Consider the following 23,676-nt stretch of genomic DNA (forward strand, 5'->3'; position numbering starts at 1 on the left):
TTAATATCCCTGGAACCAATTAACCCATATGATCCAGCCTGATATCAGATTAAAGGCTCAGCAATTTGGGTTCGACTGAGATCAACCTCGAGCTTCAGTGATGCCGAAGGGGGAACTGGCAGCCGTTGAACTGGGTGGGGGTCTGAATTAGCAGGCCCCATGTTATCCTATAGGGAAAACGTTCCAGCTTTGCCTGTCTGTATCTCCGGTTCCCAGGGGGCTAATGGGTGGTCCTGTGCACCCCCGGACCACCCCCTAGATTCGCCTATGGTCACAGCTTGCACCTGTAATCCCCTATGCACTTACAATGGCTCCAGCATCTTACTGCCAGCAGCCATGCTGTGCGGCTATAGTGTTATACAGGCGGTTGATGTTTTGCAGATGTGCGCCCGATTCTTGCGTCTCTGACCACAAGTGCCAGTTCTGACTCCGATAATGGACTTCTCACATCCTGGAGGCTGCGACATTTGCAGATTTTCACAAAGCCGCTGTGTACAAATTGCCATACCAAGAATACCTACTGTAACTCTTGATTGCCTTCCAAAATGAGTGGAATTAATAGGATCGCTACCAGCAATGGGCTTTACAACAGCCATTTACACCACTGTGAGACTCCGTCCCTGCTACATATGCCCCATGAAATGGATGTCGGTTTGCAAGCAATTGGATACAAACGTATAAGCATATCGCACCCAAACTTACGGTCAGATGGATGGGACAATATCAGATTTTCTGTGTTTTATTTCCAACCTGCAAAGTTTTTTGGCAAGAAGTTTTGCACTATAGGTCTGACTCAGCAGGCCACCGGATACGGTCACCTCGTTAATGATGCAAAGTTAGTGCTAATTGCGTCACTATAATACATCTACCCCTCTGTTTGAAATATGACAGTTAGGACAGAGCTAGTTTCTCTCTCTCCACTTTTATTCACCTGAATTTTGATTGTTGTTGGAGTAAAACTGACAATGTCACAGAACAAAACCAAGTGATGGACTCTGGTGCAAAAATATGCTTTGAGTTCCCCTCCTTTGTCCCATGACCGTAAGTGATGGGGAGAGGGAGAGAAAGACTTAAAATAGTGATGGGCCAAAAGGAAAATTAGTAGAAGCTGCATCACTAGGTACAGAACTTGTGGGCAGTCACAGAGGAAAGCAAGCAGGAGGAAGCGTCTATCAATCACACAGCAAGCAGTCATTGAGGGGCGGGCACAGTCCTCCAGCAACAGGTTCAATCAGGGAGTAGGTGCAGGAAATAAACTTAAGAAGCAGCTAATCAAAAGGGGCCAATGTCTGCAGGGGAAGGAATACGTCAGTATCTGAGGCAGCTTATGGAGTTTAGTATCAGCAGCTACCGTCCACCCGAGAGAAAGCTGGAAGAGTATTTGACCATTAACTTTGGTAGCACTTTCCTGTTACTTGCAAAATTCAATTTAAACTATACCAGAGAAAGAAAGAAAAAAGGGGGGCACTGCTTTATTTTTTTAATTAATTAAAATGTATTTTTAATTGTATGCATTAAAATGCAGTGCACCAACCCAGCGGAATAAGAGGGGAAAGAAAAAGGAAAATATTAAATGGGAAGATCTGCGAGTGAAAGGGGTTAAGAGTGAAGAGAAAGGAAGGGAATATAAGAAAGAAAAAAAAAAAAAAAGGATTGAGGATATCCGTGTGTGCACAAGTATATACATATGTACACTCACATATTTTTGAGTGAACTCAAAATTTTTGAAAAAAATGAATATGTGTATCAGCCTTTGTGATTAATGATCTCCACTTTGGATTCTATCAAATCCTCTGAGTCATTCGTTAACCCGGCTGAAATTAATGATATCATGACATAAAGACAATGTGCAACAAGAAGAAAACAATTTATTTAATTTTTAAAAATAATTTACAAATGGTGAAAGTACTTTGCTATGTAAATGGTGTTTGCCACAATTCTAGGTGTAGAATCCTCATGTAAGTGTCTGACACATTCTTATACACAGGAATGGCAATAATGTTAGTGCTAGAGCAGATTTAAGAATAAAGAGGTGCTCACAGAGGGTCCTAACTGTCTTACCTATCCATGTGCCTCTTGGGCAGTGAACGGAAAGGCAAGAGTAAAGGGTAAGGGGCTCAGAAACTGAGCAGCAGAAGGAAGAAAATGGGGATTTGCTTTTGTGAGTCAGCCCTGGGATAAGCCTCTGTTCGTTGCCCAATGCAGGGGGTCACTCCCAGGCTGGGGACAATGAGAGTCCCTTAAATAGAAGTATAGCGGTGATGTATGTGGGTAAGGCAGGTCATGTATGGTTATTCTCAATCATAGTATTAGCAGTCATGGCTCTTAAGGAGCCCATACACGGTCCGTTGTGTACGGCTCCATTCTGTACTATGCGATGCGCGCTCCAGTGCATCACATAGTACGGTACAAAAAGTATGTGCTGCACATACTTTTTTGTACTAGGTATACATCGGATCGCAGTGCATGCACACTGCATGCACTAGGGATGCGATCCGATGTGTGCTGTTTAAGCACACAACGGATCCTATTAACGGACCGTGTATGGGGGGGCTTTACTCACATTTACACTCAAGGCGGGAATCCCTAAAGCAGAAATGCGGTAAAAACCCGTTATTGGGGTTTTTAGTGTATTTCTGTATTCTCAACCCCCCCCCCCGCAGCGCTGACACTGCGCCAGCAAAAGCTGGCGATTCCTTGCAGAAGCCTATGGGCTTCTTACTGCAGTGCTGTGCGAGGGATCAGTCACAGATCCCTCCCACCAACCCCCTCGCTCTGCGCATGCGCAGAAGGACTCCCGGGTCTCAGACCTGGAAGTCCAGCGCCGAAGCTGCATCACAAGCAACAGCTCTTATAGCAAGAGCTGTCACTTGTGTTAATGATCGCAGTGGTAGCCAACCCTAGCCCTCGAGAGCTACCAACAGTTCACATTTTTCCAGACAACCTAGCTACTGCACAGCTGCAATCAGTAATCACTGACACATTTTAAAAGATACACAGATGGAGCGAATTAGCTCACTTGTGAGGAGATCTGGAAAACATGCATTGTTGGTAGCTCTCGAGGACTAGGGATGGCTACCCCAGTGTTAGAGCATATGCGATCATTAACAATGCGAAGCCCGGTGGAGGAGGAGGGGGGGGGCAATAAATGTTACAGCATCCTGCCCGCAATATGATATGTTTTAAGCATCCAGAAGTATACCCTATATCAGTGGTAGCCAACCCTAGCCCTCGAGAGCTACCAACAGTTCACATTTTCCAGACAACCTAGCAGCTGCACTCATTAATCACTGACACTTTTTAAAAGATACACAGATGGAGCTAATTAGCTCACTTGTGATTCTGTGAGGAGACCTGCAAAACATGCACTGTTGGTAGCTCTCGAGGACTAGGGTTGGCAACCCCAGTCCCATATCTTATTAGAATATCAACTCTCTATTTTAGTCATAAAGAGAGATGGAAGAAATTAGTTACTGAAAATAGACTTATTCTATAGGCTGTACTTATCCTTCTATAGTCTGCTCAGCCTGATTTGGTGCATAAGTCAGGCTCCCACCGTGGCAGTCATGGCACCTCTTTGGACGTGTGTTTCGCCGTTGAAAAAAGGGCTGGTTCACCAGATGTACTGGTGAACCAGCCCTTTTTCAATGGCTTTAGTCCCATCGGGCCCTAAGCTAGGAACACACCTATATAATCGTAAACCCATACTTTCATTTCCTTCTCTTCACGAAATACTGTATCTTAAGAGAGTGTATGCATATTTGATCATTACAAGAAAACTGGTTGCGTCTGGAAATTAGTTTTATAGGATACCTAATATTAGCAGATACTGGAGACAGATTAGTTTCATGGATCGTAACAAGATTATAAAGGGGTGAATGCACAAATCGACACGTTGATTGGGTCTGTAGGTGGGAAGTGTAATCACCAGTATGATCGGAGAGAGGTGTACTTTAAAGATCGGAAAGTAAAGCTTTGAACATGCTTTAAACACAATCTCTGCTATCATCGCAGGTTAAATGATAAAACACAAAATCATGAATTTGATCTTTATTGCTCATGATGAAGATTCCAAATTCACATGACAACTTTTTTTTCTAAAAATATAGAAATCAAAATGTACCTGTACATCTGTTAAAAGAGCATTAAAAACCTATACATAGAATTCTTGGCAGTTTCAACATAAACGTTACATCATTTAAACATGTTAAGAAACAAATTGCTATTTTGAAGTGGAGGACATGCACAATCATACAGATCCCAAAAGATAAAATGTTCATCTATTTCAGTTTTGAACCCGGAATAAAACTTGTTAAAAAAAAAAAAAAAAAAAAAACACACACCACCACAACATTCCACAACTACAGTTGGGCAATTCCTATGGAGGGTTTATGTACAGTTTGGTCAGTGAACTTCCAGATGCTGCAAGGATGAGGTGGGAGTGGGTTGGTGTGTGGGTTTTCCAGGCTTCCAGTTTCAAAGCGCCCAGTAATAAGTTCTAGGCAGATTTAGTTGTTCTCCAGCGATTGTGACATTGCCTGTTAAAGGAGACGATATGAAAGAGTAAATTAACCAAAACAAAATAAAAAGATGTAAAGTGAAATGTAATAGAAACCAACTAATACAACAATCTACATAGGTTCCGTGTGTTGGCAAACCTTTGATGCTGCAATTACACAGCACAAGTTAATGTATTTTCTGCACAGAGTAGTGCAAAGAAGTGATGGCAATGTAAATAAATAGAGGAGAACAAATTTATCCAAGTTAGCTTAATCAGAAGTAATGCTGTGTACAAGCCAGAGAAACCCATTGGCTGCTTGCCCCCCTCCCCCTCCAAAATCATTTGAAACTAGGGAAGCCAATCCCGGGGCATTTTTTTCAATCCCGGGATTCGGAATTGAAAAATGCTCAATCCCAGGATTCGCTTTCCTAATAAAAAGACTGCCCCACAATTACTTACATTTGAGGGATGCCGGTCAGTTTCATACTGCCGGGTCTTCCATGCCACTGGGTGCGGGCCGGCGCGCTGGCTGGGTGGGCGGCGCAGCATCACAATGCCGGGCGCGACCTCTGATCTCATGTTGAGAGGGCACGCTGTGCAGTGCTGCCGGGAGAAGTCGGGCAGCGCCTGAACGATGCTCAGACGCTGCCCGGCATTAGACTGCGCGTATGCGCAGTCTAATTCCGAAATCCCGGGATTGGAAACTCCAATCCCGGGATTGAAATCCCGGCGTTTTGGGGGCCAAATCCCGGGATTGGCCACCCTACTTGAAACCGATTTGGTAAGTTATATAAGACATACTCAATATGTCATAACACAACTATTTGTCATATCTCTATTGGATACTAGAAATTGATAGCCATGCAATGGGCAACATCACAGATTTTCATTTTTAGAAGAGATCTTAAAAGTTACCCCATTGAAAATGCATTATTGTTCATTATGGGGCAGATTTGATATTAATGCATGTTATCTACACAGGATACAGCTTCTTCCTATGTATGAGGGATAAGAAGTGCCACAAGTTACATGGTTGTACACTCACCAGAGGAGTCCTTTCACCATATTTGCTCCAAAATGTCATTTTAACTGTATTCTTGTGCCCTGTCCGTTGGTCAAAGGTATTGCATTGGTCAAATGGAGGGCTGTATAAGTGCAGGCTCACAGCGGTCTCTGTGTGACTTGGGTTCTCCACTCGGTGAAGACCAATAGAATCTAACGGGATGAAGTAAATGTTAAATAGGTTCATTAAATGCAATAATTTATCATCTAGGTAGATTGTACATAAGATTTCTCTAAATCATTAACCTGCAGCACATCCAAGCACTGAACATATGTTTGTACTACCGGTGTTTCCAGGATGGGTGCAGTGTGTGCGGTTCAAAATGGCCCACACCACACACACACACACACACATGTTTAATTGCGTACCTCACCAAAGTGACATGTCTGATATGACCCAAAAAACAGCGCAGTGGCCATTATCCCTGTGACTTGCATGTGCACAGGAATCAAGAACAGGGCGGGAGCCAAGCTCCTAGAGACCAGTTTATGCGCAGTAGTTTGGCACAATGCTGGACTGGCACATGTAGGGCCCACCGAGAAAGGCTCCAGAGGGGCTCACCAGCTACAGAGTTTTGGATAAACAGAGCGCATGGTCAGCAACGCATCGTAGAAAAAGACACCCTAGTACTGTGTATTGTAAAAAAAGGCAACATATGTATAATGTATATTCAAAGTACAATGTTTGGAACCTCATTCTTGGAGTATGATGTGGGTCCCCTTGAGTGTGGTCACACGCATCTGAACCATGACTTTAGCTTCATTTTCCCCACAGCCAATCACTATCCAGTTCTCCAATGTTGGGAGAGGTCATCTAAAGATCATGCCATTTAATAGAAAAATGACTTTTGCATGTGGGGGGCTCTTGCGAGCACCCCCGGCTTGCATGCAGTATTCTACTATAAAAAGAGTAGTACTTCAAATTGCAACACATGACTGAGTGCTACCTCTAAATGGATTCAGTACTGAATCCCAACGCCGGAATCCCGACAGCCGAAATGCCGACAAGGGGGGGGGGGACACACATGCATCGCCCCCCCTTGCGGGCTCGCTTCGCTCGCCACGCAGCGGGCCCGGTGCCTCGCTACGCTCGGCACACTAATTTATTCTCCCTCCAGGGGTGTCGTGGACAACCACGGAGGGAGAATGTGTCGGGATTTCGGCGGTCGGGATTCTGAATGCCGGGATCCCGACCGCCGGGATTTTAACTGCATCCCCTCTAAATACCATATCTAAACACAACATATTTTCATCTCATTTTGACTCTCTATCCTATGAAGCCCATCAATAGGCACTCACTTAGTGTTCTAAATGTCTCAATGTACAATGTATTGTTTGATTTACTTCGTATGTGTGCACTGGATGTACAACTGTATTGTTTGCAACTGCATTGTTTGTACATTGTTATTCGCTCATTCTAAATAAAAAAATAAAAAGGAGTAATCATAATGCAGTTTTTCACTACTGAAAGCCATTATCGGCTTTGTACAAGCCTTAGTAGCTCCCAGGAACCTCAGATCTATATACTGTACAGTAGATTGTGAGCAGAGCCCTCCTACCTCTATGTCGGTCTGTTATTACGCTGTTTGTTTCATCAAAGTTTCCAATTGTAAAAGCACAACTTAATATGCAGGTTATGATCCCGGCTTTGCCACGATACAGGGATCTTCCAGTACTTACACTAACTTATTACACTGGAGTAGAATCTTTTACATCAGTTTTAGACACACACAAAACATAAAGCAAACCATGAAATCTAAAGCCCACAGAAGATATAGTAAAAGATATCACTCACAAAGGGCATTCGGAGCAACAGCCTTTACTATATCTTCTAGTGTGTCCACTGAACTCCATTAACGATACACATGTCCTTGGAACAGTTCCCCAAATGATACTCAGTCTACACAGAAACTGTACAAAACTACCCCCTAGTATTTAGCACAATTAAATGGAACATTTGAGATTAGAGAGTTATTAAGGGCTTCATCAGCGATTGGTCTGTACAAAGGGAGTGTTATTTGCGCATACAACAGATCACAGAGATGACCATATAAACAAACTGTCTTACCTTGAACATAAGCCCTTGGATATAAATATTATCAATTAAGAAACAGTGTATTCACAGCAAGACCATAAACTTTTCAGAAGTCAAGCCAAGTGAGCTACAGCAATAATAGATAAACTATTGTAGTTCAGGCCTTAGATTGCTCTAGATAAAGCAGCCTGTAAATGGTCAGATAACATAGCAACAACTATTGCATAACCATTTCCTCTCTGATGTAGAAACACACAATACCCCAGAACATCTTTACACCTAGTGGCTGATGCAGACTAACGGATGAGAGTTTGTGGTGGTGCTTTCACACTGCATATGATCTGGTACGGAGCAGTACAGGCAATGCTACGCATTACACCTATCAAGGTCATCCAACTTATGACTGAAGAGGTGACATTGGGTCGTAAAGGGGTATTCTCACATACTTTATGCAAAGTTCAATGAAGACATTACAATGCAACCATGATCTATGCAGAGTTGAATTGTTCCAGGCTTGTCTTTTGCACCTACTAAATAATATTGCACTAATGAGGAAGACTGGTAGTAAATGACTTGTACACAGAGGGGAAGCGCAGGGTTGCCAACCCTCCCGGAATGGCCGGGAGGATCCCGAAAATCATGTCCCCCTCCCGGCCCCCCGGAAAGGTGGACAACCCTCCCGGATTCCGGCATGTTTAGCCCTGCCCCCTTCCGACGAAAAGCCGTGAATTGCGGCAATTTCAAGCTTCTTCTGCCGCAATTCACGGCTTTTCGTCGGAAGGGGGCAGGGCTAAACATGCAAATCAGTCATATTTAGCTCCGCCCCCTCATTGGAGACCCACATTTTGCGTGATTTGCATCACTGGGGGCAGGGACTGATGATGTCTCCATCAGGCCCCACCCCCAGGAGTGATGCTGACAGTCTCATCTCCGGGGTTCTCCCGGAGAGGAGACTGTAAAAGTCGGCAACCCTGGGGTAGAAATATACTCAGAGTACTTCTAACTCTCCATCAGGCCATAACAGCAGAATAAATATCACTACTTGCAAAGGCCAATACCATGGACAATGTAAATACCTTAAGGTAGATTTTTAAATATTTTTTATTGATGGATATCTCTAGTCAAAGGCAGAAAAGGATTTACCGTTGATATAAGCACATTGATTCAGCTTGAGCACGCCTTCAGATTTTTTCAACATAGTACCATTTGTCCTCTTCTGTGGCCACTCATACATTGTTTCCTTCAGGTTGCCCTGGAGTATCTTCAAGAAGCAGTGCGAGTTGGTGTGATCATGGATACTGCTGCATGGGGGAGAGGTGTCAGCACAGTCAGGTATATAAAGCATTAGTATGGAATAGTCAGTCTTGTTGAATATGTAATATGAGCACAACAGAAGTTTGCATACAGATGTAGGGTCTCTCAGCCAGTCCAGGGAAAAGCCAGATTCCCTGAGCTGGCGATCGCTGGCAGAGAGGTACTGCATCTGACATGGAAGTGCAAGAGTCAAACACGCGCGCACACCCCCCCTTCACTCGGCGGCGGAATCCCTGTCCATCTCTGCTTCAGGGAGACAGGCAGGGTTAGGGGGTTGCCGGCAGTGGCGGGGGAACGGTGGGCTCAATCAGAATGGGGCACGCGAGCATCTCTTGCGCACCTATCTGGTGAGCAGCGGGAATTCTGAGAGCTGCTCCATCTGTATAGATATTATAATCTGCCCACTTTGGCACAGAATGCATTATGCCACCTCCAGCCTGGAATAGCCAATAAGACTCAATGGAGAAATAATCTCTATAGCTACAGCATAGCTTGTAGCGGCTGCAGCTTAAATTCCCTGCCATTGGCCATGGTGTCCTGGCTAGAGTACACATCCCATACTTATTTACCTATGTGGGAATTACAAACATACTTTTACATTTATGTTAAAAGTAAAACGGTGTTCATTTTACTTTCAATGATTTTGCATGGGTAAAGAAGTAGAAATTAATAAATGTTGTACTGTGTTATTGCAAGCGTTACATGGAAGGCACACGGCAGCAAACAAAGTTAGTACTGGAATAAAGCAATGACCATAAAAAAAAACACCATCTATAAACTGGAGGGAATGCATACAGTTATAGTTCAAGATAAGGGGCGGGGTGTAATAACGGGAAAATGCAGTAAAAAAGCTAGTTTTACCGCATTTCCTTATGTATTAAAACCCCGCCGCCCCGTCAACGCATTGTAGGGTATCGCCACCCTCTGGGTGGCGACTTCTTTCCCCACCCGCGCGCGCCCCCCCCCCCCTCCCGTCCTCCTACTCCCCCAGGTGTCACAGCCAGGAGAACACCCGGCTTCAGGGGGGGGGAAGGAGGAGACGCAGGGAGACGCTGGCAGCCGCCGGGAGGTGACGGAGACCCCCGCAGACCACATCACAGGTATCGCAGGGGTCTCCGTCACCGCAACCCGATGCTAGCCACATATGTTAGTACATATGCGGCAGCATCGCGGTGGCTGTTACGCGGCGATGTTTATTAATACTTCCACCCAAGGGATCAAGCAAGTACAGACAATTGCGATAAGCAATTAGCCATTTACTTTCAGGGTAAAGTGGAAGGTGATAACGCACCAGCCAATCAACTCCTGTCATTTTTCAAACAAAGCTGATTGGCTTGTGCATTACCCCTAACACTATCAGGTTTAATACATCTGCTCCAGTATCACTCATTGACTGGGTTACTTAGCACTATCGTTTGACCAGTTGCCTATTCGTATCGGGCACTGCAATTCTGTATTTACCGTCATTTTCTCCAATTCAACTTTTTTTTTTTTTTTATTAAAAGATGAAGCATACCTGCCATGTCCTTCACCCCAGCAGAGAATCATAAGATTAAACTTTCCATTTCCTTCATTTACCAGGTTCCGGGTGTATCTTTAAAAACAATGAAAAAAAAAAAAAAAAAATTAAATATAATAAAAATTTCACCATATGCACAAAAGTACATAGAGCCCACTAAGATTAACTGAGGCATGCATCACATGTACAGTATATGAAACCAATATCGATTTTATTCAAGTGAAGTGCATTGAAAAGTCCAATAGATTGCATGCCCACAAGGAGACTGCTATCAGTAACGGTTTTTACCTATGAACCCCCGGGTAAAATCCGCCACTGTTCTCTGCCTAAAGTGAAGCCAGATGCAGTCTGAGACTGCTCTGGCTTCACTATGACTGGCAGTGACTTCCTATTGGAAGTCCGACCTGCCAGTCACTCAAGGCAGCCCCATTGGGAGGTGTTCCCTCCCTCCGGGATGCCTCTAGTGCGCAAATGCGTGGCAGCCCCCAAATCGGGTTCTGCGCATGTGCAGTACCGCGGACAATACTGCGCATGCGCAGGACCCGGGAACCTGATTAAGTCTCCAGGGGGCTGCTGCAAAGGCAGCCCATGGAGGCTTGGGCCAGCGCATGCCGCGCAGCCCACATTGCGGCAACCCCTGTCCTCCAAAATGGTAAGAGCAGCCACTGCAATACATGCATGTATTTGTTGCTATTACACAGCACTCCGTGAAGCCATCTTCTTTGAGTGCTTATATTACCTGTTTAAGAACCATAATTGATCTTGAATCAACATCCTGCTCACCTACCTCAGAAGGTGGCAGAGTGAGAATTCCATCCTGTCTTTACATTAGTAAGATAAAGAGACTTCCTTTATCACTGCAGGTCCTGCTCCCTCCAAACAAACTGCATAATGGTCATTTCAAATGCAAATGTCTCTATATTGGACAGAAACATTACCCTACAGTGATTCCTGCAATTCTATTGTATTTTAAATGCACAGTAAATATTAGGATTACTGTTTACAAGTACAGATAAAACCAGCCCATAAAAAAAAAAGGAGTGATGTGCAAAGATCAATAGCTGGACAATAGGCGCTATTCAGGAAGGAACTCAAAGCACAATCTCTCTCTAATGAGCAAGGCTATGTGCACTGCAGGTGGGTAAAATTAAGATGTGACAGTAAAGGGGTGTGCACACTTGCAGGCTTCTGGCTTAGTGCACTGAGCAATTTTGGCTTATGCAGACATGCCGCTAGTCAAACCTTAAGGCCCCAATAAAAGCTGCAAGGATACAAATGAATATAGCGCTCTCTCAGCCAATCAGCGAACTGAGCCAGTGCAAAGCAAAAGTGTAGGAAGAAGGAGGAGAAAGAATGGAAACAATACAGGACTGATGGAATAAAGCATAAATACTCACAAAATGCACTATACATGGCATTACGTAACACAGGGGTAGTGTTTACACCCATCTACCATTAAAACCCTTTTCAGACACACTCAAACATGATGCGTTTTTGCACATGAACGCGCCTCATCCAGGGGTCTTGGTATGTCTGAAAGTCAACAACCCAGTACTGTGTTCCCTGGAACCCCCACCCTGAAATTGACCTGGGTTTTTACCAGGTCTTTCTTCCCAGGTTGGTGACCCTTGTTAAGAATGAATGACTCAACCCGTAAATTTTCTATCGGGCTGCTTTAAAACAGTTTTAATTGGCCAGTAGGGGCAACATGATGCCTGCTGATATCAGTGGTAGCTGGAGAGGGACAGACGTCACACAGGAGAGGATCACAGTGCAGATAAGTGTGTCATTGCCAGTGTCATTGCCTTGTTTGCAAGATATGTTAAAGTAAAGACTTTACTTACATGTTATACTACTTGGACACAATTTTTTATTCTTTGAATAAAAAGGGTTTGAAAAGGAAAACGTATGGTTTTTTTTGCGATATGTAAACCATAACCAGTGCATTTAGGGCTGCCCGCTCCCACATTTGCATGACCACATTATTGTGTGCCTAAAAACCGTCCACTTAAATACTGGAAAAACCACTTTATGTCTGAAAAGGACCAAACCAGGAATTTCCCGGTTCTGTGAAGCCATGTGAAAGGGGGTCTTGAACAAAACCCTGGGATTTTGCAGAAGAGAACATCCTGAGTCTGAGCAAGGAAATTCCCCGGTCTTAAGGAGCCCATACACGGTCCGTTGTGTATGGCTCCGTTCTGTACTATGCGATGCGCGCTCCCGCGCATCACATAGTACGGTACAAAAAGTATGTGCTGCACATACTTTTTGTACTAGGTACACATCGGATCGGATCGCAGTGCATGCACACTGCATGCACTAGGGATCCGATGTGTGCTAATTAAGTCCCAAACGGATCCGTTAAACGGACCGTGTATGGGCTGCTTTAGGTCTGAAAGGGGTAGAAGTGGTAATGTGCAGTACAAATAGTCACTTGAAAAAGCCAGTTCGGAATTTGGCCCCTCCGGCAATGGTGGGCTACAGCGCATAGTGCCCAATGCGCATTTGCCATTTAATTTTCAAAGGTATTAAACAAGTGTAAAATCAAAGAGTGTCCCTTATAGAGAAGTGTTCATAAAACCATGTTGACAATAGTGCTTAACCTTTTAGCTAGTTCTTACAAAGGGCAAACCCTCCAGTCAACCAAGAACAGCACTTTCATGGACACTTTCCAGGCATGTTTCTAGAAGGGACTGGAGTGACATGGTTGTGTGCTCCATGCATGATACACTTAGGGCAGTGGTTCCTAAACTGGGTACCCTGGATTGGTGGTCCAGGACCAATTCAAATTATTTATGATCAATGGAATAGGCAAAACCAGTAATGCTGGGTACACACCAGGACGACTAGGGCCCGATCACCACAATCTAGATCCAATTCCGATCAATTGGATGTAGATTGTGTGCTGATTGGGCTCTTTTCTGACCTGGTTTGGACCGATACCGATCCGATGCGCGGTCCCGCGGGTCGGTCGTTATTGAGATCCTACCTGCTGCAGGTAGGATCTCAATGACGACCATACAGCCGGGTGCGGGTCGGCATCGGATGGGACCCGCTCACGGTGCACATCGTGAGCGGGTCGTGCCCCCCCGCGTCATCGTGAGCGGGTCGGACGAGACACTGACGACCCGCTCACGATGTGCATCGTGAGCGGGTCGTCCTGGTGTGTTCCCCGCATAAGGTTTAATGTTGTGCTCCAATTTGCTGCCGCCTTGGGTCAATATGCTGGGGTGTTCCCTGCACTCAGGGATAAATATATCAAAATAGGATGGCAGTTAAACCCCTTGGTGCAATGTGTTATCAAAAATAGGCTTTTTTTCCCCCTCTCAAAATAAATCAAGACAAAACAAGGACATAACAAGAAATATAAAATTGCAATATGATAAGATACAGATAAAAAAGGTCATATCCTAATTAGGTGGTTGAGTGTCACAAGGGATATGGAATAGTAGAGCGTTGGTGATAACTCCGTATGTTTGACGCTCACTAGCTTTATTAGGGTGGTCCTGAATGAGAATGCAGGTCAAGGTCCACAGCGTGCAGAATCAGGTAAGACCAACGCGTTTCGGGCTTCAGAACCCTTTATCAAGGATCCTTGACAGCGGAACACTTGTTTTGCCAACAATGTCGCATTATGTCCAGCTTAGCAATGTAGCAGATATAATTACACAGTTGTGTAATTAGAGATTAGCAGCCTGTGGCTGACCAGCCGTGATGCTATCTCAGCAGCCAGAATTGCCTGGCAATATACACCAAGGCATCCAGCTGGAATAACACGTCGCCCATTTCATGGAATAGCAGTTAAGTCACTAAACTTTGTATACAAAAGTAGTGTTTCCAGGCAAAAATACAAATTGCTTACACTGGTTTTAAAAGGTGCCCATACACTGTGCAATGATCGCACCCGTTATGGGCTGGATCACATCGCAATGCATGCAATGCGATCCAAGGGCAGTACAAAAAGTATGTGCAGCACATACTTTTTGTACTCTGCAATGAGATGCCCACCGAGTATGGGCTTTAGAGGGAAAAAAATCCTGATCACAGATATACAGTAAATGATTGGAGAAATAAAACACATCATACTGTAGTGCTTCACCTCAATTAGAGGGGGAATGCTGCTGTACTGAAGGTACCAGTTATTAATCAGTTTTGGGGCAGCATGGAAGGTGTAATGGTTAGCATTACAGCGCTGAGGTCATGGGTTTAATTCCCACCATGGCCCTAACTGTGCGGATTTTGTATATTATCCCTGTGTTTGCGTGGGTTTCCTCCAGGTACTCTGGTTTCCTCCCACATCCCAAAAACAAATTAACCCTGGAATGTCCGTGTGTGCATGTACGTGTGGTAGGGAATATAGATTGTAAGCTCCAATGTTCAAATATTCTCTGTAAAGCGCTGCGGAATATAAGAAGCTGCTAATAAATAAATAGTAAGATTCTATTTTTAAACCAATCAGACTTCATATTGACACATCTTTACAGCACTGACAGTTGACTAGCAATCCTATAGCTATTCAATGAAGCCCATAAAAAAAAAAAAAAGCTGGAGTTTGTAAAATGATTGCCACTTTAAAACTATGGGCATAGTCACCAATACATAAGCTCCGTAGCTGGCGTTTATGGATTGGATTTCATGCCATCATAGCAGTAGTCATTTATAGCAGTCCTCAAATTATTACAGTCTAAAGCAGAGGTGTATTGCACCTACTGTACAAGAAAGAAATTGGAGATTTTTCCCATAACAATCAACAGTCTGTAAACAACAACAACCGATTGGTTGCCATGGGTAATTACTCAATTTTATCACTAAAATTTGATATATTTTCCCCAATTGCTCTGTCACAAAACATATTAAGTGTCCATTTTTGTCAGGACTCAATTAGCCTACCAGTGTGTTTATGCACTTTCCCAGAAATCCATGCAAACGTGGCAGCAGCATGCAAATTCCACACGCAGAGATGGCTCCAATTAAAAAATTTACCCCATAGACCAATGCTGTGAGACAGCAACGCTAACCACTGTGCTGCCTAGTTTAGTTACAATGTACATTTGTTAACAAATTCCTGGGAAAACCGGCACACTCTGTTCTTTCAGCTCCATCCAGTACTCCCTGCCCCAGGCATTATTTAAATGATCTTTTATAGGAGTCAAAGATCTTGAGATGCCAAGGCTTGTTCATATGAATATTCATTTAACCATTAATATATGAATGAAAGGCAGATCAAAAAATAGGACAATCAATCAACGGTGTGACTATGAACACTGCTTTATAAAATGTTAAACAAAAACTTATCACATGCTGTATATTTCATTCATTAATGCACTAAAGATACAAACAGAGAACTCCTAAATGACGTCTAATGTATGGTTTGGGATTTATTTGATTACATTTAGTTTTTGCAACACGTGCCAATGTTTATTTATTAACAGTTTTATATTTTTATATCAGGGTTGCCGACTTTTAAAAAGCTCCTCTCAGGGAGAAGCCTGGAGAGGAGACTTGTTTCAGCAGGATTTCCGGGGGTGGGGCTTAAACATGACGTCATTAAGCCCCACCCATGAAGGAAAGTGACCCAATTTGCCGATCTAAAGGGGCTAAATGACGCGATTATGCCACTTAGCCCCGCCCCCTCCCGAGATCGGCAGATAAGGGTATTTAAACACCGCAGTCAGGGATGGGGGAAGCCGCAATCGGGAGGGGGAGTCCCCCAGAATCCGGGAGGGTTTCCCCACCTTTCCGGGGGGCCGGAAGGGTGACCCAATTTTATACAGCACAGCAAATTCCTTTGCGCTTTACAATTGGAAACAGACTGGATAAGACAATAAGGAAGGAGGGCCCTGCTCGCAAGCTAAAGGTGCTCATACACTAGTAAGATTTATCTTCACGTCTGGCTGGTTGGAGAAAAAAAAAAAAAACATGGTTATGGATGAGTGACCGTTTGTCAGTTTTCTAGCATTTCAACTGGTCAACTGTCATTTGCTCTCATCCATAACCATGTTTTTGTTCCAGCCAGCCAGATCTGAAGATAAATCTGAATGTGTATGGCCACCTTTACATTTTATAGGTAGTGATAAGGCCTATACACACTGGGCGACTGAGCTGAAAGTCGCTCAAAACACCCAGTTTGAGCGACTTTCAGCTCAAAGCCGCCCAGTGTGTATGGCCCAGCGATGAGCGGTGAACGCTGCTGCGTGCTCCCGCATCATCGCCGGGAAAGCCGTTCATCTGCTGGTCATACCAGCAGCTTTCAGGACGGCTTTGCATAGCGCTCCACTATGCAACACCTCCCCCTCCGTCGGCGCCGGGCAGGGGGAAAGCCACTCAGTGTGTATGTAATCTGACAGACTAATTTGCATAAGTCACACCCTCATTTACATACACCATGCCCCCCTTTTCAGACATGTCCCTATTCTGATATTGATAAAGTTGGGAGGTACGTAACTAATTCCACATGCTGCATTCGAAAAATGACAGGATCTTGTTAGCTGGTACTTTATCTCCATCAAAGGCTTAGAACATAGGGGTAAATGTTTGAAGCAGTGATGAGAGAAGTGTGCCAGCTGCTCTGTATTATTTTACAGTATCGATATAAAAGGTTACTTCAACTTTGATTGGTTGCCATGGGCAACTTCTTCGCCAGCACACTTCTATAGCTTTATCATTGATAAATAATTGACCCCATACCCCCTATAATATGTTTAAGTCAAACAGACATGCATCACCCTTACAGTAGATCAGGTTTATTTTTCCTTAGTGACAAGTAATCACAGTTTTCTATGTTCTGTAGCCAACATCTACCTCTTAGGACAAATATTGGAAAGTTATACTGTAGTTTCTCTGTATCAGGTGCATCCGTGTTGGCAGCATTTTTAACCAAATATTAACTACATTTATCTGCCAGTGTTCTCTTTGCATAACCTAGAAACCGACTAACACAGCATCTATTTGACCATTGTTTGTTAAATCTTATTTAACCAGACTCTGGCCAATGTCACAACTTGTGTTCAGGACAAAGTCAAGGGCAACTTTAGTCAAATTTTTAATTGAATAACCTCAAGGTACAAGGTAACTACACAGATCCACCTGAGAGGAGTATATGCATTTTACAGGAAAATTTATATAAAAATTTTTTCCTGTAAAATGCATGGTACTTGTTTCCTAGCACGGCCACAACGATTTAGATCGTTGTGGTCGTAAGATAAAAAATCGGATCGATCGCATCGCATGCGATTTGGTCGCATGCGATGCGACCGACCGATTTTTCACCCGATTTTTTTTTTTTTTTCACCTGATTATTTTTAATTGCCCCCCCAAATGTTACTAAGTGGGCTAGACCCCACGATAGACGTCAACCCGAAGCGTGGCGAGCGCAGCGAGCCCGCGAGGGGCGGCGGTGCGCGTCCTCCGACCTTTTCATTCCCCTACTATCCACTAGGGCGTGGAGTGAGAATAGAATAGTGTGGCGAGCGTAGCGAGCCACCGAGCCCGAAGCGTGGCGAGCGCAGCGAGCCCCGCGAGGGGACGCGTATAACTTCACAGGTATACGCGTCCCCTCGCGGGGCTCGCTGCGCTCGCCACGCTTCGGGCTCGGTGGCTCGCTGCGCTCGCCACACTATTCTATTCTCACTCCACGCCCTAGTGGATAGTAGGGGAATGAAAAGGTCGGAGGACGCGCACCGCCGCCCCTCGCGGGCTCGCTGCGCTCGCCACGCTTCGGGTTCACGTCTATCGTGGGGTCATGGCGGGCACATAAAAAATGTGAAATGGGTCATATTGGCCCATTTCACCTTTTTTATCATTTTTCCCTATGTGAGATGGACTTAATCAAGTCCATCTCATCTTGTGCCATTATAATGGCACAAGACCGACAAGATCCTCCCGATTTCAATGTTAAAAGATTTTTTAACATTGAAGTCTATGGAAAAATCGGGTCAATCGGTCGGTCGCATCGCGGCCGATTTTAATTGGTCGCGACCGACCGATTGACCCGATTTCTGTCAATCAAAGGGAAAAAATTGTAAAAAATCGGCCACATCGTGAGGATCGTGTCCCTTAATTAAGAGCCACGATCACTCACGATTGTGGCCGTTCTAGGAAACAAGTACCAAATGCATATACTATATTTTTAAAGTCAACAGCGTTTCAGGCCGGAGCCCATCTTCAGGATTGTCCTGAAGATGGGCTCCGGCCTAAAACGCCATTGACTTTGCAGTAAAGGCACTTGATTCTATTAAAATTCATGGAGTGAGGCTTTTTTCCTTGCAAGTATTCATTCACCAGTGACCGTCTGGCTAAAGCGGGGCACCCAGGCCAAGTACACCACAGCGGAGCCTTGCATCAGTTTCATCATGGCAAAATAACAAAACTGAGGCAAGGCATGATGGGATGTGTAGTTCATAAGCAGCTGGAGGTCCACTTGTTTTGGGGGGGGGGGGGGGGGGAGAAGAGTTGTATTATGCAATGTTTACGAGTGCATAATTATAGTACATTTGTATATTAAAAAAAATAATAAAAAAAAAAAGTTAATTACTTGCAACCTTAAAAATTAAAGATCTTTGATTTGTAAACAAGAAATTTTTGAAAGTATTTGCTGCAAATGTGCCGATTTTGAACATTGCCAAATGCTCCCCCCCCCGAAAAAAAACGGGCCCTCCTACCTCCATGTCTGTCTGTTGTTACCCAGTTTGTTTTATCACTGTTTACTATTGTAAAGCGCAACGGAATCTGCTGCGCTATATAAGAAACTGCAAATAAATAAATAATAATAAATTCATGGCCAACTTTATAGGGCAGTTACTTCCTAACTAAGGTACCATCACATACTGGCCTGCAATCGTTTAACATTGCATTCCAATTCATCTGACAAAGTCGAAGGATTCCTACTCTTAAAGTTCCAATTCAGAACTGATTTAAATGAAAGACGCACGCAATTACATTGGTGCATGGAATTTGCTGCGCTAAATAGAAACGGTTAATAAATAATTGGCAGAGGTTTAAAAAAAAAATTAAATAAATAAAGAAATTATAATTGAACATTATAAACGGCCAACTTATGGTGCGTACACACTTGTAAAATGTAGATGGCCATTACAATTAAAAGGTGCCCATACACGTTACAATTATTGCATACAATATCGCATCTCAGTTTTGCGATGAGATCTAGTACAAAAAGTATGTGCAGCACATACTTTTTGTACTAGATCTCTTCTCATCGCAAAACTGAAAATCGATGAGATGCGATAGTGTATACAATATTGTATGCAATAATTGTAACTTGTATGGGCACCTTAGACTATATATACAATTTAGTCTATCTGCATACAATTTAGATTATATAGTGCAGATCTGCACTATATAGTCTATGCAGCCAAGACTTTCTGGCTGCAATACGGGAGCGCAAGGGTTAAAACCCATGCGATCTGGATGAGATTTTGACTATATAGTCAAAATCTCATGCGCATTGTAGAAGTGTGTACACACCATTAGTCCAACTTTTTCCACTAAAATCATCCCCTGGTACATCCCAGTAAATGAGATTTATCAAAGCTTAGAAAATGAAGGTTCCATACAATCAGCATGTCATTTTTCAAACACACGCATAGCATTTTTGCCTGGGAGTAAGTTATCTTAGGTAATATATAGTAGCTTTAGGTGAAGTAACATGCAGCTGAACAGAAGGACTGGGAAACGGGTGATCAGAAGGGCTAGAGCTGGATAAGCAGACTGAGCAGTGCAGCCACGCATTGCTGGGAAGCTGATCTGGCTAGAGCCAGTGTCAATATGCAGGATATGTGATTGGCTCTCACATACACACCCTCTCCACTCCCAGAGAGAAGTCTAGAAATCCGTACAATCTGTGTGGCATGTACAAGTGCACACTTCCAACTGTTACAGGCTTTGCTTGATGGACCAAATGAAAGAAAGATGGAAAATAGGCTTAGCACTATTAACAGCTGCAAGATATTTAAGATTATGTACATTGTGTGATTATTACTGCGGAGACAATGCATCACATCATTTTTGCATTAAAAATGAAAGTGTTCTAAAATAATAAGCAGAAGCAATACTGCATATACTATATGTGCATACATGCCATATAGTCCCTCTCTGCTGGCATAACATCAGGCAATGCCTCCTAGCATAAACCATGTTTACCAGGAATGTTCTTGTTTTCAACGCTCATCCAGAGAAAGGATGATGTTCTCTTGGAATGTCAATGTATTCCCCAGTTAAGGCAAGTCACAACACTTCCAGTAAACCGCCAGACAGTGCCAACTTACACGAGACGTGGCTGGCATCACTAATTCCCACCGATTATTTACAATCGCATTTAGGGGTCTATCCATCAAGCACTGCCAACGCTTCCGCTTGGCAGGGCTACTTTAGTATCAACGCCAGCAAATAGCAGCATTGGATACTAACACTCTGGGGCAATTTAGTAGATGATCCAAAGCCAGATGCCCCACAATCCTCAAAGCTACTTTTGTTGCTTTTTAGCATGCATGAACTTTGCTTCACACGTGTGCATAAAGAACATGGCATCTAGCAGAAGGTGGGAGGTGGCGGGACCATTGGAACACCATCGAATGTTAACCATTTGATGGAGCCAAACAATGGAATGCCACCACAAAATGGAAAAACGACTACAAATCATAACAAAACCCATCGATGGTAGTAAAACATCATGATGCAATGTCCATCTAGTTCAGTGGTTCCCAACCCTGGTCCTCAAGTACCCCTAACAGTACACGTTTTCCAGGTCACCCGGCAGGTGCACAGATTATTCAGGCACATTTTAAAAAAGATCCACAGGTGGAGCTAATTATTTCACTGATTTTGTGTGGAGACCTGCAAAACGTGCACTGTTGGGGGGTACTTGAGGACCAGGGTTGGGAACCACTGATCTAGTTCACAGGATACTTAGGGAAAAAAATCAATTCACAGAAAGGGCAGTGGATACATGACATAGCCTCCCATCAGTGGTGGTAGAGGCTAATAGAGCAATTTACAAATATTTTAGGCTAGGGATATCAATATCCTTAAGGTGCCCATAGACGGTCCGTTTAACGGATCCGTTCGGCACTTAATTAGTACACATCGCATCGGATTGCATGCAATGCGATGCGATGAGTAGCTAGTACAAAAAGTATGTGCAGCACATACTTTTTGTACCGTACGATGAGATGTGCGGGAGCGCGCATCTCATAGTACGGAACGGACCGTCTATGGGCACCATTACATAGAACTTAAGGTGCGTACACACATACAGATTTTCTGTCTGAACCATCTGGAGGGAACAAAAACCTGGAAATATCATTCTGATATAACAAATTTATCAAAGCAGATTTTTGTTTTCTATTTTCCTGCATTTGGGTAGAAATTTTTGATTGTCATTTGCTCCCATACATTTCCATGGTTTTGTCACCACCAGATAGAAAATATGTACGTGTGTACGCACCTTAATGCTGGCTGCACACCTATAGATTTTTCTGTCCAATCTGTCTGGTAATGTATGGGAGCAGAGGACAATCTACCATATGCTCCAAAATGTTGGAAAATAGACAGAAATGATGAATCCAATAAATTTCTTAGATCAAATTTATTTAACCAATTTTTCAAAACGACTATTGTCTTTTTCCACTGTTTGGGAGCAAATGTCAAGATTCTCATATGCTGCATCACATTACTAGATTTTTGTTCCCACCAGATAGATTGGACAGATAAATCTTCAGGTGTGTATCCAGTTTAAGGATTGGGATTATGCCTAAAGGATATAAAAACAGGCAGACTAGGAGGGCCAAGTGGTTCTTACCTGCCATCGCATTTTGTTTTAATTAAGTATCCACAAAAATTTTCACCTACTTTTGTAGAAATTGGATGTCAAAATATATGCATGACATTATACAAATTTCTATGAAGTATATGAATGAATGAAAAGAAAAAAGTCCCCCTTCCTAATTTGCACGCCCAGCAATTACTTCCATATGTCACATTAAGTGTGATTCATGTCATCAGCTGCATAGTAAAAATAAACTTCACTATTTAGATACCTAAAGTTACAATACATACCAGCATTGGTCACACATTAGCATTACCTGTATGGGTCAAACTTGGCATATTTCATCCATTCCAGTGGATTACTCTCATATGACTCCACTATGTTCTGGACCTCCTCTATATTCACTTTATCACTGGAAAATATCTCATGCAGGATCTGGATAAGCTCATCCAATGTCTGTGGCTTCAGTACCTCTGTGTGTTCCATGTTACACGCTGATCCCAGGACAGTAGCAGTCTGCCAGCCACACAAACAACTGTTCACATTCCCAGCCTTTCTTTACTATTTATGCTCACCAACTTTCAGAGGGATGTACCAAGTTTCCTAGGGGTGTCAAGAATGATGAGATCAGTGTTTGTGTCATGTTCTCCTTTTCTCTAACAATGTTATGTTAAGGAAGACAGGTTAATCTATATACAAATAACCTTGTTTAAGTAGATTATTTTTATGTTTGCCATTAATGCCTTTATCCACTTAGTGATATATCACTTATCCACCTTTCTCAGAGTGCAGGAAAGTTTTCTAGACCCACACAAATGCTGAGCTCTTGCGCTGCTGCTGCTCCTAAAATAAAGGGCTATCAAGGGGGGCTGGCTTCCCTTTATTTAAACCAGCAGCTATACAAACCTAAATGCCATTCACTCCAAGTATGCCAGTCATTTTCTGGGGGAAAATGTAACATGTAAACTACTTATGGATTTTATATTAATCTAGGATAATAAAACATATTGCACTTATGCATTCTTAAATCTTGAAACAATTTTATACTACTATATTGTTGTAATATGCCCATTTAAATGCTATTTTACATACTCGATTTGAGATCTAAAATGGCAAAAAAAAGTGCCTAGAATGATGAAGATAAAAAGGAATGGGTACTTGTGGATTATAACGGCTCCCATTGCATGTCATCGCATGCCATATATAGCGGCATGCGATGGGATGTGATTTTTGCCGTTTTTTGAAAAAATCGCATTGCGATTTTTAACAGAAAAGCATCCAAATGCATTGAAATTAGTATGCAACATGTTCAATGGCCCCCAAATGACATTTTTGAGGCTGTACCACCCCCACTATCAACGCAAACCCGAAGCGTGGCGAGCGCAGCGAGCCCACAAGGGGTGGCAGTACGCGTCCTATGACCTTTTCATACCCCCACTATCCACGTCGCGTGGAGTTGATAA

The 23,676-nt window shown here is 43.3% G+C and overlaps 1 protein-coding gene across 1 annotated transcript; it reads right to left on the reverse strand.

Annotated features, from left to right (window-relative positions):
• Window positions 1-1,851: 1,851 nt before the first annotated feature.
• Window positions 1,852-22,761, reverse strand: CDO1 (cysteine dioxygenase type 1). Its single transcript, XM_083151627.1, has 5 exons — window positions 22,530-22,761; window positions 10,429-10,506; window positions 8,742-8,899; window positions 5,547-5,716; window positions 1,852-4,538 (listed from the first exon to the last, which is right to left on the reverse strand). Exons 1-5 carry the CDS (start codon window positions 22,697-22,699, stop codon window positions 4,509-4,511), a joined length of 606 nt encoding a protein of 201 aa, XP_083007753.1. The 5' UTR covers window positions 22,700-22,761; the 3' UTR covers window positions 1,852-4,508.
• Between the last annotated feature and the right edge of the window lie 915 nt (window positions 22,762-23,676).

The sequence above is a fragment of the Crinia signifera genome, chromosome 1 (genome assembly GCF_055691185.1).
Source record: "Crinia signifera chromosome 1, ASM5569118v1, whole genome shotgun sequence".
In the NCBI taxonomy this organism is placed as follows: domain Eukaryota; kingdom Metazoa; phylum Chordata; class Amphibia; order Anura; family Myobatrachidae; genus Crinia; species Crinia signifera.

Excerpts from the sequence above, each read along its gene's own strand:
- CDO1 (XM_083151627.1), bottom strand. The coding sequence starts at position 22,699 with ATGGAACACACAGAGGTACTGAAGCCACAGACATTGGATGAGCTTATC. Across the intron at positions 8,900-10,428 it reads TGGGGTGAAGGACATGGCAG|CAGTATCCATGATCACACCA; the intron begins GTATGCTTCATC and ends TCCCCCATGCAG. Across the intron at positions 4,539-5,546 it reads ATGGTGAAAGGACTCCTCTG|GCAATGTCACAATCGCTGGA; the intron begins GTGAGTGTACAA and ends CTCCTTTAACAG.